Raw genomic sequence first — 23,921 nt, forward strand, 5'->3', positions numbered from 1 at the left:
TTGTGTTAAGATTCTAGTGATCTGATTAGTTTCAAAGAGGAAATGTTATCAAAAGGGATAGTTCTCCCAAAAATAAACAATTGTCATCATTTACTCCCCCTCATGCTGTTCCAAACCTATATGAATATCTTCTTTCTGCTGAACACAAAAGAAGATATTTTGAAGAATGTTGGTAATCGTACAGTTACAGGTTCCCATTGACTACTATTGTTTGTAGAAAAAAAATACTATGTAAATCAATGGTGACCAGAAACTGTTTGGTTATCAACATTCTTCAAAATATCTTCTGGAACAGCTGGAAGAATTGATGTAAATGATGATAGAATTTTCATTTTTGGCTGAACTATCCCTTTAATAACTAAATTGGTGAAAACTAAAATTGTGTAGCTGTTTTACTTAATCTCTCAAGAATCAGTGCTTTGTGTTTTTAAGGTCAGGAAGCTCATTACCCAAGCATCCTACTGCTATGTTCTCCATCTCTCCTGCAGGGCTGTGTATCTGGTAAGGCATAAAGAAACTCGGCAACGGTTTGCGATGAAAAAGATCAACCGACAAAACCTGATTCTGCGGAACCAGATCCAGCAGGTGTTTGTGGAGCGAGACATCCTGACGTTTGCAGAGAATCCCTTTGTGGTCAGCATGTTCTGCTCCTTCGAGACCCGCAGACATCTGTGCATGGTCATGGAGTACGTGGAAGGTAATGGCTACACTATACTACACAACTTTTTTGCACCAGTTTTCCAGTGATTTAAAGTCTGGAGAAGTTGATGAAAGTCAGAGCCAGTCTGCAGATTTAAATCGACAGATTTAATTGAAAATCTTGTTTCTACGACTCTGACTTTGATTCCATCAGGATATCAAACGTGTTTCTGCGTGACTTTGTTGTGACTTTAAGTCTGGTAATGTGAGATCTTCATTCATTTAGTGTGTAATAGACCCTTTTCACAATGACGTCACCTAACTTCCACTTTTCCGCAAAGCAGTGTGTATCTACTTCCGTTATACCTTTACACCAGAGACTTCTCAGGAACATGCAGGTAAAACTATGTCCTCCAGATGAGTTTCTAAGAATTTAATGCAAATCATTTTCTAAGTAGCCAGGACGTCTGAGAAACTAAAATAACATTTCTGTCTCACACTTGTCTTGCGCACACACACACACACATCAGATTTCCTGTTATCGCTCAGCTCATCAAAAACTCAAGCACTCAGAGACCGCATAAAGAACACCCTTTAGTACAGTGAAGCTAATAATAATATTAATATTTCATATAAAGATAAGATTTCCTCCACAACTTACAGTCGGGTTCTTTTGCGAGCGGTATTCTACATCAGATGGTTGGGAGGCTAGCTTGCAGCAACTGTAGCAACGTTAGACTTGCTTTCAGATTTGTATGATAACGAATACGTATCCACAGGAAATATATACTTAAAACCATTTCATTTGTTATTTCGGTTTATGTCATTCCCTGGGTAATTTATTTGATTTATTTCAGTTGTTGCTGTGATGATTGTAATAGTGAGTACAGCTGTAAGTTCTCTGGGTATATTTATATGCAAGTGTTGTTCTGCAATAAAACAGACATACTTCGTGTGTTTTTTTTTTTATTATTATTATTATTATGGGAAAAATTACATGGACACAAGTCACATTTTTTTATATTAAATATTCTCATATTAAGGGAAGTTTCACATCCACAAATGCAAATATTCTGAAAAGAAACCTAATATTATCCAGTTTAAGAATAAAACCGCTTTATATTGAAACAGTGCAAGAAGGACTATCGTCAACCGCCTCTACTTTAATTCCTCAGATAAATTTGACTTTACATGTATACTCTTTTTCTTTGTGAATTATTATTGAGTGATGTGATCGATCAAATTTTATGTTCATTTTGAGGCTATATGCAGTGTGATCTTAAAAAACAGCTGATGTGCGGTCTTTAGGCTATTTACACAAATGCTCACAAATCTGTATTTAACAGTAAAAGCTTATGTAAACTTAATATATCTATTATTTATTTATGAATTATATTGTCATGTTTATCAGAATAATGCAGAAAAATATAGACCCGGTTTTATTGATATTTAAATAGTACAAGCTTGTTTTGTTGACCTTTATTCTTGTACATAGTCTACATGCGCTGTATTAAGCGCTACCAAAGTCCTTTAGTCTTTGGCAGTAGCTACATAAATTATTGAATGAAAAGGCGTTCTGTTACCATGTGTAAATATCTAAAACGTTTGTTTATTTGACAAATGTATCTAACCAACTTCATCCACAATAAAAACGGCAACCTTTGCATTTTCACCTCCCTTGATTTCAAGCGGCAAATCTCGATGATTAGTACTCTGTAAAATAAGATGAGGATGAGAGTAGACGGCAGCAGTCATCGTCTAATTATATTTGTGGCAGATGTTCAAGCGTCTGGGTGAACTCCATGCTGGTGGTGATAGAGCTTTACTATGCTGGCGGAGCACTGTTGCCAACTCTAGCAAAACAAACAAGCAACCGCAGCTTCAAAAACAAGCCCAATATTTTTTGGATTATTTATTATCACCAATATTATTTATTACCAATAAATGATCCTGCAACATATTAAACTGAAACCACTCTTTTATCTGAAAAGAAAAAACAGAAGCTATTTTACAAAAATCAACAAACTACAACAAAAGTGGGAACAAAACTCATCTCCAATCACCTGTGAGCAGAAATTGAAAAGGAGAAAAACACAAGAGCTTCAAAGGGGAGCTGTAACATAGCCACATAGTCTACTAAAATATAGGCTATTCGAACCATTACTCTTAGTATTAGTATAGGACTACTAGCTTTTTATTACAGCCCGTGATAATTAAAACATTACAAAAACATTGTAATAATTCAAAATTATGCTAAATGAAAGTCATCCCAGTCCTCTACGTGTACTTCTATCATCGATTGGATTACAGCGTCACACACCGCCTTTTTGAACGTGATTTTTCTCCAGTGAGGGGACGGAACATTTGGCAAATTACGCTGCAGCATTTATATTAGTGCATTGGTTGGCTATTAACTGTGAGGAGACAGAGTGTCATTCAATGCATTGGAGAATAGAATACGGCGAACATAAATAAACAAAGTTGCTTGTCAGATTTCCCTGACAAGCAACCATATTTTTTTAACATAAGCCCAAAAAACCGCACCCTGGATTTTTTTCACGCAACTTTACAAAAAAAGAAGCCCAAAGTCGTGTATAATACACAGACTTGGCAACTGTGTGGCGGAGGTAAGAGTACCCTGCTTCGCGTCAGAACGGAAGTTGCGTGACATCATGTGATAGTGTCTGTGGCCAGTTTTTTCTCTGTTTTTCTTTTCTCTCAAAAGTTTGTAGGCAGTACTACTTTACGATCACTTTTGATCATTTTAACACATGAATATATGATGAATATTAGTATTATTTTTTTTTAAGTAAAGGCTTATATTGTTAGAAACGATTAAATGCTGTCCTTTTTCATTTTTTATTCATCAAAGAATCCTGAAAAAAGTATCACAGCTTCTAAAAAATATTATATTCCAACATTGATAATAAATCAGCATATTAGACTGATTTCTGAAGAATCATGTGACACTGAAGACTGGAGTAATGGCTGATGAAAATTCTGCTTTGCATCACAGAAATAAATTATATTTTAAAGTATATTAAAATAGAAAAGCATTGTTTTAAATTGCAGTATTGTCACAATATTACTGTTTTTTGTTAATACATTATAATACTTATCTATTCATTTAGAAAGTGTAATGCATTAAAACACGACAAGCAAAATTTCAAATATTATGATGCATTTTAACTTTGGTTATTATTATTTATGGAAAGATATAATGCATTACAACGTAGATTAGAAATAACTTTATTATGCATACATAAAGGCTTTGAGTAAAGTGTTACCGTTGCAAATTGTTTAGATTGAATTCATAAATTATTATTATTAATACATGTGTATATGTGTGTACCTTGTATAAATATGTCTGGGCTAATATGATCTCCAGGTGGTGACTGTGCCACTCTGCTAAAGAACATGGGCCCACTTCCTGTGGATATGACCAGGATGTACTTTGCGGAGACGGTTCTAGCGCTGGAGTACCTCCACAGTTATGGCATTGTGCACAGAGATCTCAAACCAGACAAGTGAGAAATGAACTGCAGACTTCATTTATGTCAGTGTAACTGTTGTTAACCAGTTCTGTTAACCCTTCGCAGCCTCTTGATTACTTCAATGGGACATATTAAACTCACTGACTTCGGGCTCTCCAAAATCGGCCTCATGAACATGACAACCAATCTGTACGAGGGCCACATTGAGAAAGACACTAGAGAGTTTATCGATAAGCAGGTGGGCAAGAACATAATACTCAATCTATGCCAATTTTCAAGACACGTTATTGATATTAATATAGAATCTGTCTTGTATTCATAGGTTTGTGGCACCCCGGAGTACATTGCTCCAGAAGTGATCTTGCGGCAGGGCTACGGGAAGCCTGTTGATTGGTGGGCCATGGGCGTCATCCTGTACGAGTTTCTGGTGGGATGTGTGCCGTTCTTCGGAGACACACCGGAAGAGCTTTTTGGACAGGTTGTGAGTGGTGAGTTCAGATGAACAGGACTCAGATACCATTAAAGGATCAGGAAGCTTTACCAACTGGTTTAAAATGAAGCTGCCGTGAAAGGATTTGATACACTGTGTTCCTTATGCAGATGAGATTATCTGGCCAGATGGAGATGATGCCCTTCCTGTAGACGCCCAGGACTTGATCACACGATTACTGAACCAAAACGCACAGGAGAGGCTTGGAAGAGGTGCTTTGACATTCATTTGTAGCTGATAGGAATTGTTAAAAAACCTCTTTACTATAATTATGTTACCTAGGTATAGTTAACTCGTTATTTTTTCCATGGGTTCATAAGAGTGTTTTAAAAAGAGCATATATTGAAACAAAGCTGATAAAACACGTCGTTCTGGACTTCAACAACTGATTCAACAAATTTATCTAGCTGTTTTTAATTTAGAATTTTTATAAATTATATTTTTTTTTATATTTTTTTGAATTTTGTAAATTATATAATTACATTTTTGATATATATATATAGATTATATATATATATCTATATATATATACGAAACATAGAATAAATATATAAATTTATATTTATATATTTATTTATTTATCTATTTATTTATTATTTTACTTTTTATTTTTATAAATAGAAATAGATTTTTAATTTTCATATTTTTATATCTAGATAATATATATATATATATATGATATATATATATATATTATATATCTATATATATATATATATTTACATTTTTATTTTTGTGAATCTCTATTGTGAGTTTTTATCATTTATTTTAAATAAATTTTTGTAAATAATTATATGAATTTTTAAAAATACATATTTTTGTAAATTTTATGTAATTCATGAAGATGCATTGTTTTTGTTCCTCTGAATTAAAATGAGACTTTTTGGGGGGGCCAAAAATGGTCAGCAAAAATAAAATTAAGATTGTATGAAAAACTAACATCACCTCAATTGAAAAGAAATGACAGAAATTACATGTTATGACACATTTAAGTTCAAATTAAATGTTTAGGATTAGATGTACTGCAAAAATCATTCATACAAGGGTTTTATTGGAGCTGTGGTCAGATTTGATGAGTTCACATGTGTTTGTAGGTGGGGCTCCAGAAGTAAAGCAGCACATGTTCTTCAATGGTCTGGACTGGAACGGACTCCTGCGTCAGAAAGCTGAGTTCATCCCTCAGCTGGAGGCCGAAGACGACACTAGTTATTTTGACAGTAAGTCTCACTAATTCAGCACAGGGAGGAGATTGTGGGAGCTTCACAGATGCCTGGAGCGAAGCGCTCTGGAAATGTCAGCTCATTCTTGAGGCTTATGCACGGAGATGCAGTTATTATGTCTTCATTGTACTTACCTATTACTCCCTAAATCCTTTTTGTGTGTGTGTTTTGTTTTGTTTTTTTCTCATGTAGCTCGATCTGAACGCTACCATCATTTGGCCTCTGATGAAGATGATGAAACTAATGATGAAGAGTCTTCCCTAGAAATACGACGGTTTTCCTCTTGGTCAAATCGTTTCAGCAAGGTTGGGTCCTTCAGCTGTCTGCACACTTTTATAAAAAAAAAAAAAATGAGTAAAATTTTTTTTTAATTGTGGCCCTGGACCACAAAACCAGTCTTAAGTAGCTTGGCTATATTTGTAGCAGTAGTCAACGATTGATTGTATGGGTCAAAATTATAGATTTTTCTTTTATGCGACAAATCATTAGGGTATTAAGTAAAGCTCATGTTCCATGAAGATATGTTGTTAATTTCCTACCGTAAATATATCGGTTATCGGTTAAATAAATCATATATAGTAATATGCATAGCTAAGGACTTCATTTAGACCACTTTAAATGTGATTTTCTCAATATTTCAATTTTTTTTTCTTTTTTGCACCCTCAGATTCCAGATATTCAAAAAGTTGTATCTCGGCCAAATATTGTCCTATCATAACAAACCATACATCAATGGAAAGCTTTTTATTCAGCTTTCAGATGATGTATAAATCTCAGTTTTGAAAAATTGACACTTAAGACTGGTTTTGTGGTCCAAAGTCACAATTTAGTTACATTTTTGCCATTTTTTTCTCTCTCTGACATTTCTTATGCACAATTTTGTAGGTGTACAGCAGCACAGAGCACCTGGCCACCCCATCCAACCTGAGTTTCTCCTCTGACCGCAGTCACAGTGAAGAGATAGAGGACCGGGCGGACGGGAGGGACACTCACTCACATGGAGAGATCCAGCGGCAGGCCTCCACTGGAGACAAGAGGCTCTCAGCTCAGAGGGCATGGTGGGAATAGAGGAATAAATAAATCAGTTCACTCAAAAACCAAAATTCTGTCACTGCTGACATGTCACTACAATCAACTAGAACATGTTATATACAATACAGAAAATTACACTATATATGTTGTGTACGTTACAATCAGTGTTCATTTAATATCACTATTGGTACTGTTGTAGTTTTTATTAATATTTAAAATTATGGTTTCATTTTATTTCTGAATTATTGGGTTTTGTCATTTTTATTATAAAAATAAATGTTAGAATATGCACTAGTCAAACTTACATTGTAGATACTTTCTGTATGAATAATTACTACAAAAAAATTGCATTACATTATAGTCAACATTTAATATTTAAGTTATCTGCAAGGCACTTTTGACTAGTGATAAGTAGGGCTGGGCGATATATCTAACGATAAGATCATGCACATCCAGTCAGTAAATCTGGTTCCTTGATTAGCGCTAAATCGCCATCACCTGCTTTCAAATGGAGCGGCATTTAATAAGACAGAGCCGTAGATCACTGACAAAGCTACGCAATATCGCGTTCCAATTAATCCCATATGATATCAACTTCGATAAATCAACACAATATTGCGTATCTTTGTCAGTGAACTACGGCTCGTCTATTCAATGCCGCTCCATTTGAAAAGCATGTGATGGCGAATTTTAGCGCTAATCTCCGGAACAGATTTACTGACTAGATGCGCATGATCATATCGTTAGATATATCGCCCAGCCCTAGTGATAAGTTAACAGCAGGTATCTAAAATATAATTTTGTCTTAAAATGTTATGTTTATTATCGGTAATTCTGCGACTTAATTTAGACTAGTTAAAAATACAACAATTCTTACTGATAAAAATGTAATTGGGTAGTCAAAATAAGATACCTCAGGTCAAATTACATTTTTACTTGTAAAAAAAATTATAAACATTTGGTTGTTTTATGTCTGTATAATAATATTTGTTTATTTATTCATATTTATTTTTATTTTTAGTCATTTTAGTACAAGTTAAACTAAATTATATTTATAAATATTGCATAGATAGATAAATAGTTAGATATAAAAATATAAAATGTTTTTTTTTTTGGTTAACTTTTAATGAAAATGTTTCTTATGGTTGCACTTTTATATAAAAAAAACGTATAAACATTATACCCAATCTAGAATTGCATTAGTTGTAGTATATTATTTTAGTATATTGTTTTGATGTTTTTGGCTCAGTCACAGTAGATGTTATTTTCCAGCACTCTGAATGTGTGTTTGATGTCTTCCAGTCTGCGCCCTCGCACTTCTTCCAGCTCCTCTCAGCCTGAGCGAGCTGTGAGCCCTCTAGTGGTGAGCAGCACACACAGCCTGGAGGCCATGCCTCGATTCGCCCTCTCCACAGACGACGAGGGTAAGCTGACTCTGAGAATGTGCCACATTTTAGATTTCTGTCATCAAATTTATTGACAAATTTTCAAAATGAACATATTGCCTCACCTGCCAGTGGGCAACTTGAGAGCATCCATCATGCATTCATCCAGGATTTGTCAGTATAGACCTTATTCCTGGGTAAACAATGAACGCCACCATTACGGATTCAAATAGTGCCCATCTGTTTTTAATGTAGGTAACATCGGCAGCTTTGTGTCATCTACACACTCATTAAACTTTGAGGAAATGACGGTCATTGCGCTATGGAGCCATGTGCTTTTTAAAAACACTTTAATAGGTTTAACATTAGATTATCAGCTCGTAATATATGCTAGTTTGACTGGAGACTGGAAATGCAAAACATCCTTCCGGTTAAGAGTCATGCTTGACCTCCGCATTCAGGAAAAATATCTGTAACAGTGGAATTAATTATTTTAATTTTTAGAATTATATTTTAGAGATGAACTGTGAATCATAATTTTAACCATGATTTCTGCTTCTCTCAATTTATTAAGCATAATCCTTATTTATCCTGAAAATTGTCATTTTAATTTGCCATTTGTGTTTTTTCACAAGCTTTTATGGCTAAAGTTTTCAATAGTTTAAATCTCCCATAAAATCAATAAATGGATACTTTTTTGCCCAGTGATTATACATAATCTTCCCAACCTGGCAACCATGCGCACACGCTCTCTCTGTATTATTGAAAAAGCGTTAATGAGCTGAAAAACCGGCAAACATTTGCCAGTCTGTTTTCTTTGATGAGGTCATTTGCGTTGTTTGCTGCGACTAAATCTGCGAGCAAACCATGTGAGTTGACCTTCTCTTGATTTGTGCTTATGTGCAAGTGCAATAATTCTGTTAATAGACAACAATCATGATTAATATTTGTGATTTATATTTTTAAGCAAAATAATTGATCAAATGTTTAACCATCATCTTGTAGCACTATTATATATCATTTGTGAATGTTACTTTTTGAATTTGAGTTCAAGTTTTTTTTTATGCTTTATTGCCACATTGCAGTGTTTTCTACTGTACAAATGAAGTTTAAGTTGAAGGGTCTCTCATGATTCTATCATGTTGTTCCCTTACATCCTATTCTCTTTTTGTCTTTCTATAAAATCTCCCTTCAAAGAAAATCTCTCACTATATTTGCACATCTATACAGACTTGTATATTAAATGTGTGCCCTAGCAATGTTCAAATTAATGTCCACCTAAATACAATAACGTTATGTTGCATTCACAAGGGTGGAGAAGTGTTTTGATGCGAACCTTTTTTCTGCAGCTGAAGTTGTCGTATCCAACCTGCGACGAATCAGACTACGTAGCAACAGCACAGGAACGAAACACTCGTCGCCAAGGGAACAAGGGAGTCCTCAGTGCTTTGGAAACCAGCTGGAGACGCCTGACAGGCAGCGGCTCTCACCAGGACGCAAAGTTCCCAAGTCTGCATCAGTGTCTACGCTCTCGCTCATCATCACACCAGGTCAGACCCCACAGTCACCACTGCAGTGATACAAGATAATGCTTCTCCTCATATGTAGAGAGTGATCAGGGTTGTGTAGATTACTTGCAAACTGTAGTCTGTTACTGATTACAAATGACATAATGAAAATTGTACTTAGTAATGTAATCTATTAGATTCACTCATTTTTTAGCAAGCTAATTTGACTATTTTTTTCTAGTGCTACTTAATATGTGTGTGTGCTGTGTATATTTATGTATATATAAATACACACACATGCATGTATATATTTCAGAAAAATGTTATGTATATATATATTAAATAGATTTATATATAATATAAATTATATTAATATAAATATATGCATGTAAATATTTCCCAAATATATACTGCATGTGTGTATTTATATATAAATAATAAATATACACAGAATACACACATTATGTAAACAAAAACTTTTATTTTGGATGCGATTAATCGCAATTAATCATTTGACAGCACTACTATTTTCTTTTTTAGATTACTTTGAGCTAATTTATTTATAACAGATTTTAATGGGATTATTGTGCACCATATTGACATAAATAGAGAGAGAATATATATATATATATATATAAATTATTTTATTTTATTTTTTACAAAAATATGAAGTGCATTAAACATCACACTGCACTGGGGTTAATGAAAGAACTGCAGGTGGTTGATGAAAAACTAATTATTAATTAAATCATAAATATGTACAATTAAAATGAACAAATGAGTAAATTATCAAAATACAATGATTGAACCCTCAAAATAAAAATATTTTATTAATTTACTTGCATGTCAGTGCGATCATTAACTGACGTCAGAGAACAGTGCAAATATGTTGATAAATTATTGAAATATTAACTTAAAATCTCAGGGGTCTTTCCAGGTTTGAAATAATTTTTTCCAAATTTCCAGAATCAGTCATTAGTAAAGGTCATCAGATATGATGAAAACAGTGTTTCACAGCTGTATATCAGCAGTGTTTAGTGTTTACTTGCTTAATTATTTGTCTCTTACAAGGTGTTTAGAAGCATGGATCACATTTATTTACATGATATTTACATGGCAGTTCTGAATTGTGATTATACAAAGCTAAATAGTATGGCACACAGTAGAATTTTTTGAAAATAAAATTTACAAGAGCAAAATCTAAAAAAATCTGTAAACATAATATAATGAAATCACAAGTACTTAATTTTAGGAATCTGATTATGTAATCTGGATTACATGTACAGTAACTCGGCACTGAGAATGATATTGTATATTTTTAGGGTTGTCACTAACAATTATTTTGGTATTTCAGTAATCGCTTGATTGTTCTGAAGATTAATTGAATAATTGGATAATTTGTTTGGTAATAAAAACAGACCTACGTGAACAATATACTTTAAAATGACTTTAAAAACATACAGAATAGCAGTGAGGCAGTAATATTTGGTTCAAATAAAATATCAAAAGCAAGTAATCATACGGTTTTATTGAACAAAAGTGTTCAAATACATACAAATACATGTAATGAAACAATATAATAATAAATTATGCACATTGTTTTATATCAAATACCCGCAGAAAGCGCCAACAGCCTGACGATTGTTTTTACACTTTACAGCGCGATCTAATCCTTGTTTAATATTCACTAAACATTAAATTCAAATGTCCGTAATTTTTAATATTTGCCCATTTATTTATGATAGAAATGCTACAGCCACTGACATTTCTTGAATATGTGGACATCACAACTTTTATTTTAAAGTTTCAATGAACCGTTAGCCTTGTTAAAAAGATAACAATATGATCTCCTGTATTTGTGTAGGCTTATAAATGATTTACCTTCAGATCTAATCGAAAGCTATTCATGGATTCTTGTCTGTGGAATGTGCCATTTCCAGTATTTTGCTGGTTTTTATAATCGATGGAATCATATAATGACATATAATTGCGTTATGGGCGTCCCGAGTTCGAATCCTGGCTCGAGGACCTTTCCCGATCCCACCCCTCTCTCTCCCACTTCGCTTTTTGTCATCTCTACACTGTCCTGTCCTAATAAAGTCAAAAATCCAAAACTAAATCTTTAAAAAAAAAAAGTTGCTACATCAGTATTATTTTTGTCATTTTTCCCCTTCTTCCTCCTCCCCAGATGATGGCAGTGGCAGCCTGCAAGCGCGCTCTATTTCCCCTCGATCGTTTTCCTCCAACCCATCATCCCGAGACTCCTCCCCCAATCGAGACTTGTCACTCAGCATCAGCAGGCTCCGCCCCCCCATCATCATCCACAGCTCTGGGAAGAAATACGGCTTCACCCTGCAGACCATTCGTGTGTACATGGGGACCAGCGACATCTATACCATACACCACATGGTCTCGGTGAGCGGAGAATCACTCCTACACTCAGACACCGAGCTTTACAGCTGCGGGTTATTCTGATTGCTCTTGCTCTTTCTGTCAGGGTGTGGAGGAGAGCAGCCCTGCCCATGAGGCTGGACTGCGAGCAGGTGATCTGATCACTCATGTGAATGGAGAGTCAGTGCAGGGTCTAGTGCACACAGAGATGATGGAGCTGCTTTTGAAGGTATTCCAACAGAAGCATGCTGGGATTCACTGAACCGTTCTGTAATATTCTAAACTAGACCAAAGATAAATTGTCATTTGTAGGATTTCACAGAAAACACAACCGTTTTGAACTTTCCAGTGATTTTTACCATGGCTAAGGGTTGTTGTCGTTGAACTACTTTGAACAAAAATTACATATCATAAATAGTCATACGTTTTTACTAGGTTTTACTACTCCAAATTGAATTGCAGATATATTTGATGTAATTACAGATGTATTAAACATATTTAATAGTAATTAATTAGTAATATAAAATGAATATATAAGTTAATATAAAAAATAATATAAATATACTAGAGTATTTACTAGTATTTTACATAATATATATATATCTTATATAAATAATAAGTTCTGACTAGTAAGTTTTATAATAATAGTTTTGACTAGTTTAATAGTTTTTTCACAATATCTGTAATTCAGTTTGAGCTTAATACAAACAATTGCAGGTACCTTTTGTTCTATATAGTTCAAATTGCATTATTGCCAAAAAAAAAAAAAAAGTTTTAATTGTAATTTTTTTTTTGACAATTTAATTCTAGCTAATAACGGGAAGATTAAAAGATAAAATGGTTTGCAATAAAATAAAGATTATGTCAGATTACATTTACGTTCATTATGGTTCTCTTAATACACAGAGTGGTAACCAGGTGGCCCTGCAGACTATCGCTCTGGAGGACACGTCTATAAAGATTGGGCCGGCACGCAAGCGCAGCTGTAAAGGAAAGATGGCTCGCCGCAATAAGAGGAGCAAATGGAAGGACAGTCAGGACCGGTCAGGAGAACGTTTTTTTTTTTTTTTTTTAGCTCTCATATTATTTTACATAATATTAATTTTATTTATTGTTTTTTTTTTTTTTTCAATGGCCAATCCCAATATGCAGAGTGCAGGATAAACAGTTCCATAAATAATGCTTCTGCATACATAATACAATTCAGTGAACACAAATTAGATGCGCAATTACTGACACTGAATTAATGTTTATTTTAAACCGTATTTACTCAGCAAAAAATATTTAATATCCTTTAACAGCCTAGCAGTTAAAGGCTGATATATTTGATATATGTTAATGGCATTCAGTTTGATGTCACTTGCAAGAGATCGAGATCCATCATTGATGTTTTCGTTAACCTGAATAATGTCTGGTGTTCACCCAGGAGGCGCAATGTGCTGAAGAAGCTGTCCAAACAGAGCACCGTCATGCACAGCAGCCGCAGTTTCTCCTCTGGCCTGCATCACTCTGTGTCCTCCAGCGAGAGTCTGCCAGGCTCTCCCACACACAGCCTTTCCTCCGGACCCACAACACCCTGCCGGAGCCCCGTTCCCGACCACACCGCTGGTATGGCATGATTTTAACACATATGGAAGATGAAAGACTATTTCAACAAAGTTTGGCAAAGTTTTTTTAGTTTTATTTTTTATTAAAAATATTTTTTTTTTTTTTTTTTTTTTTTTTTTTTTTTTTTTTTTTTAGAAAGGAAGTGAAAATATTTTTGTTTCTTTATATTACAGATATAAAGAGAAATATTAAATAAAATTAAGAAAGGGAAAAGACCTATTTCTAGGTCATTTATTCAATTAAAAAATTATAAAATATATATATATATATATATTTTAAATATAATTCTTATAATTCTATTATATTAAATATAATTCTGTTTTTTATATTATAAAATGAAGAGCTATTTTTAGAGTTGGCATTATTTGTAGTTCACTTATTATATTAGAAAATAGCAAAACAAGGTAGAGATAAACATTTAGAAATATTAGAAATAGAACATGGAGATAAACATTTAGAAATATTTAAATACTTATTTCTGTTTTAAATTATATTTTCATTCGTTTATTAAATTTTTTTTTATATTGTAAAATAAAGAAATATTAAGATTCGGCACCATTTCTAAATCACGTGTTTAGAAAATGCAAAAATAAATAAATCGAACTGCTTTTCTTTATATTGTAAAATAAGGAAACATTAAAGCCTCTGCACTTGTTTTAGTTCACTTATTTGATTGTTAAATGACAAAAAAGTTTAAATATATTGCATATATTTATATGCAGAATATATATAATTTATTTTAAAAAATTTAACATTTCTCTTTATATTGTTAAATAAATATTTAAGATTCTGCACTATTTCTAGTTTACTTATTCAATTAGAAAACAGTTTGTTGAATATTGTTTATTGTAATATGCAGATTTTGTTTTGTTTATTTTCAAATTTAGGAATGTTGAACTATTTAAAAAAATATATTTTTAAATATCTTTCTTTTTCTAAATATTTCTCTTTATATTGAAGAAATATTTAATATTATGCACATCATTTTTAGTTCACTTACTCTTATTACAAAACGCCAAAAAAGGTTGTATAGTATATATTGCATTTTGTTACAAATTGTCATAAAACATTGCCATCCGTTCAGATACCAGCCTGCCCCAGAACGCCTCTCCGTGCTCCAGCTCTCCCAGTTCACCGGCCGTCCAAATGCGGCCCAGCTCTCTGCACGGCCTCGGGTCTAAACTCAGCAACCAGCGCTACACTAAAGTGGGGAGACGCAAGTCCACCAGCAGTATCCCACCCTCACCTCTGGCCTGCACCTCCTCACCGCAGGCCCTGTCCCCTCAGCGCTCCCCCTCTCCCTTACCCAGCATCTCCAAAACCCTCCACTCCTTCCACGGCAAGACCCTGTCGCCCCCCACCATCATTAGGCACGTGGTCCGACCCCGGAGTGCAGAACCTCCACGTTCCCCTCTGCTAAAGAGAGTCCAGTCTGCCGAGAAACTCTCGGGGGCTTTATTCGCTGACAAAAAGCCCCACACAACCCGCAGACACACGCTGGAGGTCCCGCACTGCGAGGTTGACGTCACAGGAGAAGCCGAGGCTGAGGGGGCCTGTGGTGCCACATACATTGCGGATCACAGCAGGCTGGGTGGGTATCTATGCGCCCAGAGATTGAGGGACTGGCCCGGCGAGCGCATGGAGCAGATGGTCGTAATGCGCAAGCTGAATCTCTGCGAACGTCGAGATTCCTTCAAGAAACAAGAAGCCGTGCAGGAGGTGAGCTTTGACGAGCCGGATGACAGGGCTCCTCAGATGCCCCCTCAGACGCCTGCATCCACTGGCACACGGCCCAAGCAGATGATAGGCGACACGCAGTCGGAGGAGGAGTGCATGGCGAGAAGGAATCCGCTGGTTCCCCAGATCGCCGTGCAAGGATCAGAGAGCGAGGAAGCAGATGACTGGAGGCTTTGCTCGGATGAAGACGAGGAAGAGGACGAGGAAATTGTGAATCGGGGCGATCGTGCCAACAAAGACGACCCACACTCCTCAGCAGCTGCGCACGAAGCCCAAGACAGCGAAGCCGGAAATGCATCAGAGTCCAGAAAAACACAAACTGATAGAGAAATAAATGACTGAAGACTGTTACATATCCGCAGGCTTCTCAGCGCACCCACTGAGATGTTTGTTGCCACGCAGATTACCAAGTGGAGTATTTTATTATTGTGTAAATGGAAGTAAGCTAGTCTTATGCAGGGAATATTTATGCTTTTTTATTTATAATATACACTGGAGACATACTGTTGGCCAAAAAGAAAACTTAACGGTTGCTAGTACGTTTTTCTCACCTTCTGTGAACCTGTTGAGGGGGGAAATTGAATGATTTTCTATGAAAATGTGCAAATGCATCGAATTCATTTCAACCTCCCAAGAGCTTTTCATTTTTGCACCAACTTTGTGATTTTAAAAGCAATTGAATGGAATTGTCATATGGGCCTCGTCATATATATTATTTTATAATTTCAAAGCATTTCCAGAGCATTTGAAATGATACATGCGAAGGAAAAAAGGGCTCTGTTGTGCTGAACATTTGTGCTTCAAGTTACTTGACATTTTGGTCGAGGTGTCCAAAAAAAAACAGTACAGTGTATTTGTGGATTTCATGCATCAAACAAAAAAGGACAGTTCTTAACCATTATATTTGTCCTTTTTTGGTTTGTTTTTTAAAGTGAATTTAGATTTAAAATATTTTAAACTACAGAGATACTTCACCTAAAAATAAAAAATTCTGCCATTTACTCTTCTTCAAGAATTCCAAAAGATATTTTGAAGAAGGTCCCCATTTGATTTCATTTTTTTTTTTATATTATGTGGGTGTGTGTGGAAAAAAAAATGTTTTTATGTGTTTTTTTTAAAATATTATCTGTTATGTTCAACAAAATAAACTCAAGACAGGTTTGGAATGTCATGGGGGTGAGTACAAGATAGTTTTCATTTTTGGGTGAACTATCCCTTTAAATTCCTTTCCTGACACTCTGTGCTACATAAATTACATTTTTAAGTTTATAAAATGTATTCTTTAAATTAACATCCAAAATCCAAATGTCATCCGTTCAATTTTGAGGTATATTTTCACAATTCCCACAATTATGGTCTCGAAGTTTCCTTAAATATTCTTTCTGGACATTTTTTTTCACCCAACTTTGCATGTTATCACAGTTCCAACTTTTTTTTTTTTTTAATGCACGTCTTTAATTTTCCTTAAATATTCTTTCTGGAATTTTTTTTTTCACCCAACTTTGCATGATATTTTCACAGTTCCCACAATTTTTTTTTTTAATGCATGTCTTTCATTTTTCTTAAATATTCTTTCTGTGCAATTTTTTTTAATGCATGTCTTTAATTTTCCTTTATTCTTTCTGTATGTTTTTTTTTTTTTTCACCCAGCGTTGCATGTTAAGTTTACCTGCAACCTAAAAAAAACTCAAATATTCACAGGTGCTAAGATGAATGGGCTCACGGACACCTTTGAAATATTGTTAAAAAAAAACTAAAGCATGCAGTCACACATCTCATACTAACTAGAACTTGATTCGCGTGTGCTCTTACGAGAAATCACTGCGTAACAAACTACGTTATCACGAGTTTTCCATGGACCGTTGGCCTGTCGGGAGTCCTCACAAGCTTTTGTACTTGGAATAATGTTTACATTTTTATATATTTGGATTTCTACTGTGCGAAGGGAGCTGTATGGCCTGTTTTTAACTTGATTACAAATGTGTGCAGACAGTCAGTGGGTGGAGGCTTTAGTTAGATTATGGTTTTAAAGTTCAGTTTATGTCATTGTTAATAGGCAAATCTCTCTAACGTTGCACAAGTCAGACTGGACGTTTTTGTGTTCATATGCATGACTCTTCTCCAAAACACTTTTTCTAAGCTGAATATGTTGTTATTTGAATCTAATGGACAGTATTTTTATTGCATGAGAAGGTGCAACAGTCAACTGGATGCTGTCAGTCAGTCAGGTCTTTATATAGGACAGCACAAGTTCAACATTTGTTACGTTTTTGAGGTTTATGGTTATTGCGACCTCTGTGTAACGTGTTTTGCATCAGGCTACTGTAAACGTAAGACCAGTTTGTGTAAATTTTAATAGGCCGTATTTTTCCGCCTGTCAGCCGACCAATTGCATGCTGCATGTTCAGTGAATACACAGTGCACGTTGGCATGGCATCCTGAGTGCAATATGTGTTTAATGGTCAAGTATAACCGAGCTTTGGAATTACAGTAATCTTTCTAATCATATCACATTATGCAGACCCTGTTGTGACCTTTTATCCCTCTGTAATCACAGACTTTAGTGGATGAAGTGTTTGTCGTGTGGATCGTGTTCAGACAAGACGGGGTCACTATCTGCTCTTACATTCACACTAGAGCTTCACAGCACTGGAAATCCATCAACTATATATCCTGGTGTGCTGCTGGTTTCTTCCACTTTTCCAGATATTGTCAAGACTTACTGATTATTGGTATGTGTTTGTAAAAGAAAAAATAATTTTTATAAATATTTTTTAATGTTATAACTGTTTGTCTGATGATGTTTTGTAATAAACCATTCACTGGTTAAGAGGGAATATTGTGACTTGTTTTTCTTTTAAAAAAGCATTTTATAAATGAGCAGTTTAAGTAAGATTGCGATATGGCTTTATATCAGCTTGGCTGTGATTCGGCTGTATATAAATAATAGTCGTAGTATTTATTAACATTTAGTATTGAGAAAAGGTGTGTGTGTGTTACCGTACAGTGTTAAGCCATTAGATGGCGCTTCACTTCGTAAAGGGGCAGTCACACTGCACTTTTTGTTCCATTGACTTCCATTTATATGCATGCGGATTCGTCAGACCGGAAACGCAAGCCTGTGTGAAAAGTTTTATATTTCGCTGTGTTTCAAAGTTCAAGCTTGGTGAACTCTGGCCTGGTTGCACTACACTTAAAGAATGCTAAATTCGTTTGGATGCTGCAACAAGTCGTGATATGACATCATGATCTGTCTTAAATTCTTAAAAACATTAAATTCAACACAAACAATAATAATACACCTAAAATGTAAAAACACAATCTATTCCACTTACCTGCAGTGCTGCAGTTTTAAATTTATATTCTTTTAATTCAGATAGGAGGTCATGCTGTGACGTATCGATCTGGGCTGCGTTCAGCCCCGACAAAACGTTGCAAAACGTTTTTTAAACGGAAACGGTGGCGTGTTGAACACCCTGTTGTGATGACGCAAGCGTTGCAACTATGGCAGCTGAGAAGGCCATTCTCTGTGTTCTTTTTGAAGAATTTTCGGAGCCTGATGATATTGATATAAATACTTGTTTAATACTGCAAAGCAGGGGCGGTTCTAGGGTGAGTGGAGATCCGGGGCTTAGCCCAGAAAAATCCATGTATGTGACTTTTTATTTTAATAAATCAGAAAGATTTACCTTGTTTAAAATATACAAAAACAAATTTAAAACATTTTATTTAAAGTTTATCCCTTGTATCCTGACACATATGCTGATGTTGTGTCTCTATCTCGCTTTTTTTTTTTTGTCTCTGTCTCTGTTTTCTTTTCTTTTCCAATCAAGCCTGACTGGCTACACTTGTCCTGGTAGAACAGGGGATAAGAAGCAAACATTAAGCAGTGCACTGACATACTCTTACTCTACAAAGATATACCGGTCAAAGGACTTTATCTCTGTGTTTATGCATTACAGTAAACAGATTCAAGTTATTCAGTCTGGCAGATAAACCTTACCCCTCTACTGAAGTCTGTGCATCATTCATATCTCCATGTGTTTCAGCTGTTTTGTAGCTCTTCCAGCATGTCATGGAAGCCTTATGAATGCTACTTTGTTCATGCTCTATGAATGATTCTAAAGCTCTTTTCCAGTTGGAGAAACTTGCACTTGTTAATGTGTGTCTTTGCTGTTTCGGATATGATGCTTGCCAAAGAGACGACAAGAAAGCAGAATGCAGAATTTCTGGATACGGAATACTCAAGCCACTGAAATGCATCTTGGAATACAAAAAATATGAAATTATGAAAAAAATTAGAATGGTACTTTGCCACTAGGTGGCGGTAAGCCACTGCCTTAATGGGTGAGTCGGTCAGTCATTTAATCGATGGATTCGTTCGAAACAGATGATTCATTCAGAAAAAAAAGTAAGCAACTGTTTTTATGAATGGGTCAGTGAATCATTTATTCAAGCAAATTTATTCAGTAAAACACCGCTGTGTGTTGCTGCAGAGCACAACAACATGCTTTGTTTGGAACCATTTTCCTTTGCGAAATATGTCTTTTTTTTATTATCTTGTTTATTGAATTGTTGCCCTGACACGAAAAGTCTGCCACAGACCGTGCTAAACAAACATTATAACCGCTCTCTGTGTGTGTGTGTCCTAAAGACTGTGCTGCGCAACCGTTAAGTGTTAGATGTTCAAAATGTAACGTTAAATCAGACACAATTTAAAACCGAAAAAGAAATATAATACTATGATTAAAAGTTACAGATACCTGAAGCTGTTGTTTTCTTGGCGTTCAAGTGTTGGTTATTCTTTTGAAGAATTTTCAAATATCCATTTTAATTTTCAAATAAATTGATCTAGTAAAATACTACACGCCAACAAACCGCCTGGCTCCAAAAGATCTCATATCATTGGCTGGATCGTACAGACGCTCATCGATGGTTGGCCAGTTTACATGTCAGTCAGAAGCACTAGACTCAGTGGGCGGTTTTTTGTCGGGTGTGAATGACAACGCGTAAATTGACAGACACTGTAGACGTGAGAGTCGAGAGATATTTATTTATTTATTTAATTAAATTCTAATATAAATGACTTTATTGGGCATGAAAACTCATTGATGCATGTTGGTAATAAAAAACATTCGGGGCTTTACTGAAAACATTCGGGGCTCCAGCCCCCTTAGCCCACCCCTAACGCCGCCCCTGCTGCAAAGTACCCTCGATGTTACAGTCACTGCCCTTGCCGTCCAGAATGAAAGAGAACATCTTACCAAATTCTGACTGAAAAAACACATCTATTTTATCTCCTGGTAGCTAATCAATTCTAATTTAAATTATTTTATTTCTAGTTCTTGATTTTTTAAATACCTTGTATTAATTATCATTCTCATTTTTTGTAAAGCACTTCATTACCACTGTGTATAAATTTGGTATAAATAAACTTGCCTTGCAATGAAGTTAAAAATATAAACAACTACATCATCATGGTGATATGCTATATTTTACTATAAAACTCTTACCGGCAAACATGTCTTCTAATGTCTTCAATTGCTGCAATATACCGAGCTGCAGCGGACACATTTGTAAACTACTTTACTAGGACCCATTGTGCGAGGTGTCTCTTTAATACCGCGTGGTTTATATACATGCTGCCGCTGATAGAGAATCTGTGGGATATTGTGAAGAGAAAGTTGAGAGACGCAAGACCCAACACTGGATGAGCTTAAGGCCGCTATCGAAGCATCCTGGGCCTCCATAACACCTCAGCAGTGCCACAGGCTGATTGCCTCCATGCCACGCCACATTGAAGCAGTCATTTCTGCAAAAGGATTCCCGACCAAGTATTGAGTGCATAACTGAACATAATTACTTGAAGATTGACTTTTTTTTGTATTAAAAACACTTTTCTTTTATTGGTCGGATGAAATATGCTAATTTTTTGAGATAGGAATTTTGGGTTTTCATGAGCTGCATGCCAAAATCATCAGTTTTAAAACAATAAAAGACCTGAAATATTTCAGTTGTTGTGCAATGAATCTAAAATATATGAAAGTTTAATTTTTATCATTACATTATGGAAAATAATGAACTTTTTCACAATATGCTAATTTTTTGAGAAGGACCTGTATACAGTACTCTAAATAATACAATAGGCTTTCAACTTCAAATAAGCAACTTGGTGCTACTTCGTTACTAGGTCTAAAAGTAATGGTCGAATTCGTAACTCTTGCGCTCAACTGTTAGGGGCCATTCACACCAAACGTGTTTTTACATTCCATTGCGCTACTTTTCCAAAGTTTTTCCTGTATAAACGCGCTTTGCAGCACTCAAAATATTTATCTGAAGACCCTGTTTTTCCACATTTCACTGCCCGCGTTCTGTGTAAACAAGCATTTAAACTGTCAACTTGAGAATCTGTTCTGGTAGGAAGTAGTTCCTCACAGATAGACTCCATTGTTGTTTCCTATTTATTTATATGCTTATGCCATCAAACTGTTATATAAAAACAATATCACTCTTATAGCGATGCGATATGGCTCTATATCAACATGGCTGAGCTTACTTATGCCACTTGACCTGTGGCCTAATCACAGCCGGTACAGGGCGATATTGCACTTATGATCAACATGTTTTACCACCATTTACCTTTAATACTGCTTCTGATCGTCTTAGAATATAATTTTTGAAGTCTCCAGTTGAATGTCATCTATGTATAAAAACATCTACTAGTTGATTTAGAGATTTTGGGGAATTAGGATGTTGTTACCTAGTTTTTTTTAAACATATATTCCATGACAGAGAGATACCATCCACATTTAACCTTCACTTCTAAAAAAAAAAAAAAAAAAAAAAAAAATTAAAGTTCTTTATTGGCATTGGTGGTTCCATGAGGAACCTTTAACATCTATTGAACCTTTCCATTCCACAAAAGTTTCTTCAGAATGTTACAATGTTTTTCACACTAAGAAAAATGGTTCTTTTAAGAACTTATTGCTGAAAGGTTCTTTAATGAGCTAAAAATGGTTCTTTAATATTATCTCTGCAAAAACCACCCCTTGAAACATTTATTTTTAATTAATTTAGCGTTTCCAACACAGGGACATATTGGCCCACACATGCTAAAAAAAGTCTGTTTCTACTTGTTGGATCATTTAGTTAGGTTACCAGATTCACATTTTTGAATCTGTCAATGTTTAACCTGGCCTGTCACACTGTTTGCTTTTGTATGGACTAAAACCATGTACTTTGGCCATTTCAAAACATCATCTCCGAGTTCCACTGCACAAGTCCTTCTTCATGGTTGACCTACTAAGACGACCAGAATAAAGCATTTAATCATGGGAAATCATCCCTGCACTCCATCTCCAGCAACTATAGACAGCATTTACAGGGTGGCCCAGGACAGTGGGATCCTCCCTGACATCACCCTTGATGGGACGGTGGCAAACCTCCTGTCGCTCAATTCCAGCACTGCGCTCAACCTGCAGTACGCAGCCGTCCAGCAAAGCTTGACCACAGACCAGCTGGCGGCTTTCGACACCAACCTCACCTCTATTTTTGGACAGAGCACCAACGTATCTTATGGAGGTGTTGGAGTTGTGGCTCTCGCTTTATCTTTCCTTTTAGACGCTCTAGTGTCCAGTATTGTCGGTCAGAGGGATGGCGCTACCACGGACCCCTTTAGGAAGCCATTTGGATTAGATAACTCTTCGGAAATCGGCAGCATTGCAAGTGAGTACCTCAAACTGGTGTCTGAGAGGGCCAATGACATAGATGAAATGGGAGAACTAACTGAACTCTATGATCAGAAGCTGAAATACGCTCTGTTCGACCTCTATGAGAGCTTGACTGTGGATCATCAGCTGAACACCTATAGCATTAAGCAGTGGATCAATGGAGCAGCCATCCACCTGCACATGAGGATTCATGGGATTCGTTTGGCGTCCGTACCTAAAGGCACGGCCGAATCGTTGCGTTTGTCGTACCGAACGGGGTTGGCGAGGATAATGCAGCTCTACACCGCGTACTTGAGGCAGAACGTAAGAGAACGGTCCACCACGCAAGGTCCTCCGGTAAAGGCAGGATTCTTAATCATTGAACCCGGTAGGAAGGTCAGACACCGCGTGGTCCATAACACCTGCCAATCACAGGCTATTGCCTCAGCGGTTGTGGCCCGAATTTTATCTGCACAGAATATTGGAAAGATAGAACGATTTTTTGATGAAGCTGGTCAAATCTTAGACCGCTTGCTTCAACAGAGAGACACATTTGAACTTCACAGACGACAGCGAATGAAATCTTAATTTTGTGATTTATTGAACTGTTTTTTCCAATGCTACATATATTTTGTTGTTTAAACACTACACCACGTTTTGAAATATAGTTACATATCTGCCATTTTTGTTGAGTTTAAATAGCGTTGC

The 23,921-nt window shown here is 35.6% G+C and overlaps 1 protein-coding gene across 1 annotated transcript in view; it reads left to right on the plus strand.

Annotated features, from left to right (window-relative positions):
* The window catches only part of LOC109071954 (microtubule-associated serine/threonine-protein kinase 3-like), a 43,740-nt gene extending 27,177 nt beyond the window's left edge, over positions 1-16,563 (plus strand). Inside the window, exons 15-30 of the mRNA XM_042734509.1 lie at positions 185-190; positions 489-697; positions 4,028-4,166; positions 4,239-4,371; positions 4,456-4,621; positions 4,734-4,835; positions 5,718-5,840; positions 6,036-6,148; positions 6,729-6,901; positions 8,178-8,299; positions 9,610-9,810; positions 11,957-12,183; positions 12,266-12,388; positions 13,066-13,202; positions 13,586-13,767; positions 14,852-16,563. Coding sequence (XP_042590443.1) covers positions 185-190; positions 489-697; positions 4,028-4,166; positions 4,239-4,371; positions 4,456-4,621; positions 4,734-4,835; positions 5,718-5,840; positions 6,036-6,148; positions 6,729-6,901; positions 8,178-8,299; positions 9,610-9,810; positions 11,957-12,183; positions 12,266-12,388; positions 13,066-13,202; positions 13,586-13,767; positions 14,852-15,846 — 3,151 coding nt within the window. The 3' untranslated portion in view covers positions 15,847-16,563. The remainder of the gene's footprint in view (positions 1-184; positions 191-488; positions 698-4,027; positions 4,167-4,238; positions 4,372-4,455; positions 4,622-4,733; positions 4,836-5,717; positions 5,841-6,035; positions 6,149-6,728; positions 6,902-8,177; positions 8,300-9,609; positions 9,811-11,956; positions 12,184-12,265; positions 12,389-13,065; positions 13,203-13,585; positions 13,768-14,851) is intronic.
* The last annotated feature ends 7,358 nt before the right edge of the window (positions 16,564-23,921 follow it).

This window comes from Cyprinus carpio, chromosome B11, assembly GCF_018340385.1.
Source record: "Cyprinus carpio isolate SPL01 chromosome B11, ASM1834038v1, whole genome shotgun sequence".
Lineage (NCBI taxonomy): Eukaryota > Metazoa > Chordata > Actinopteri > Cypriniformes > Cyprinidae > Cyprinus > Cyprinus carpio.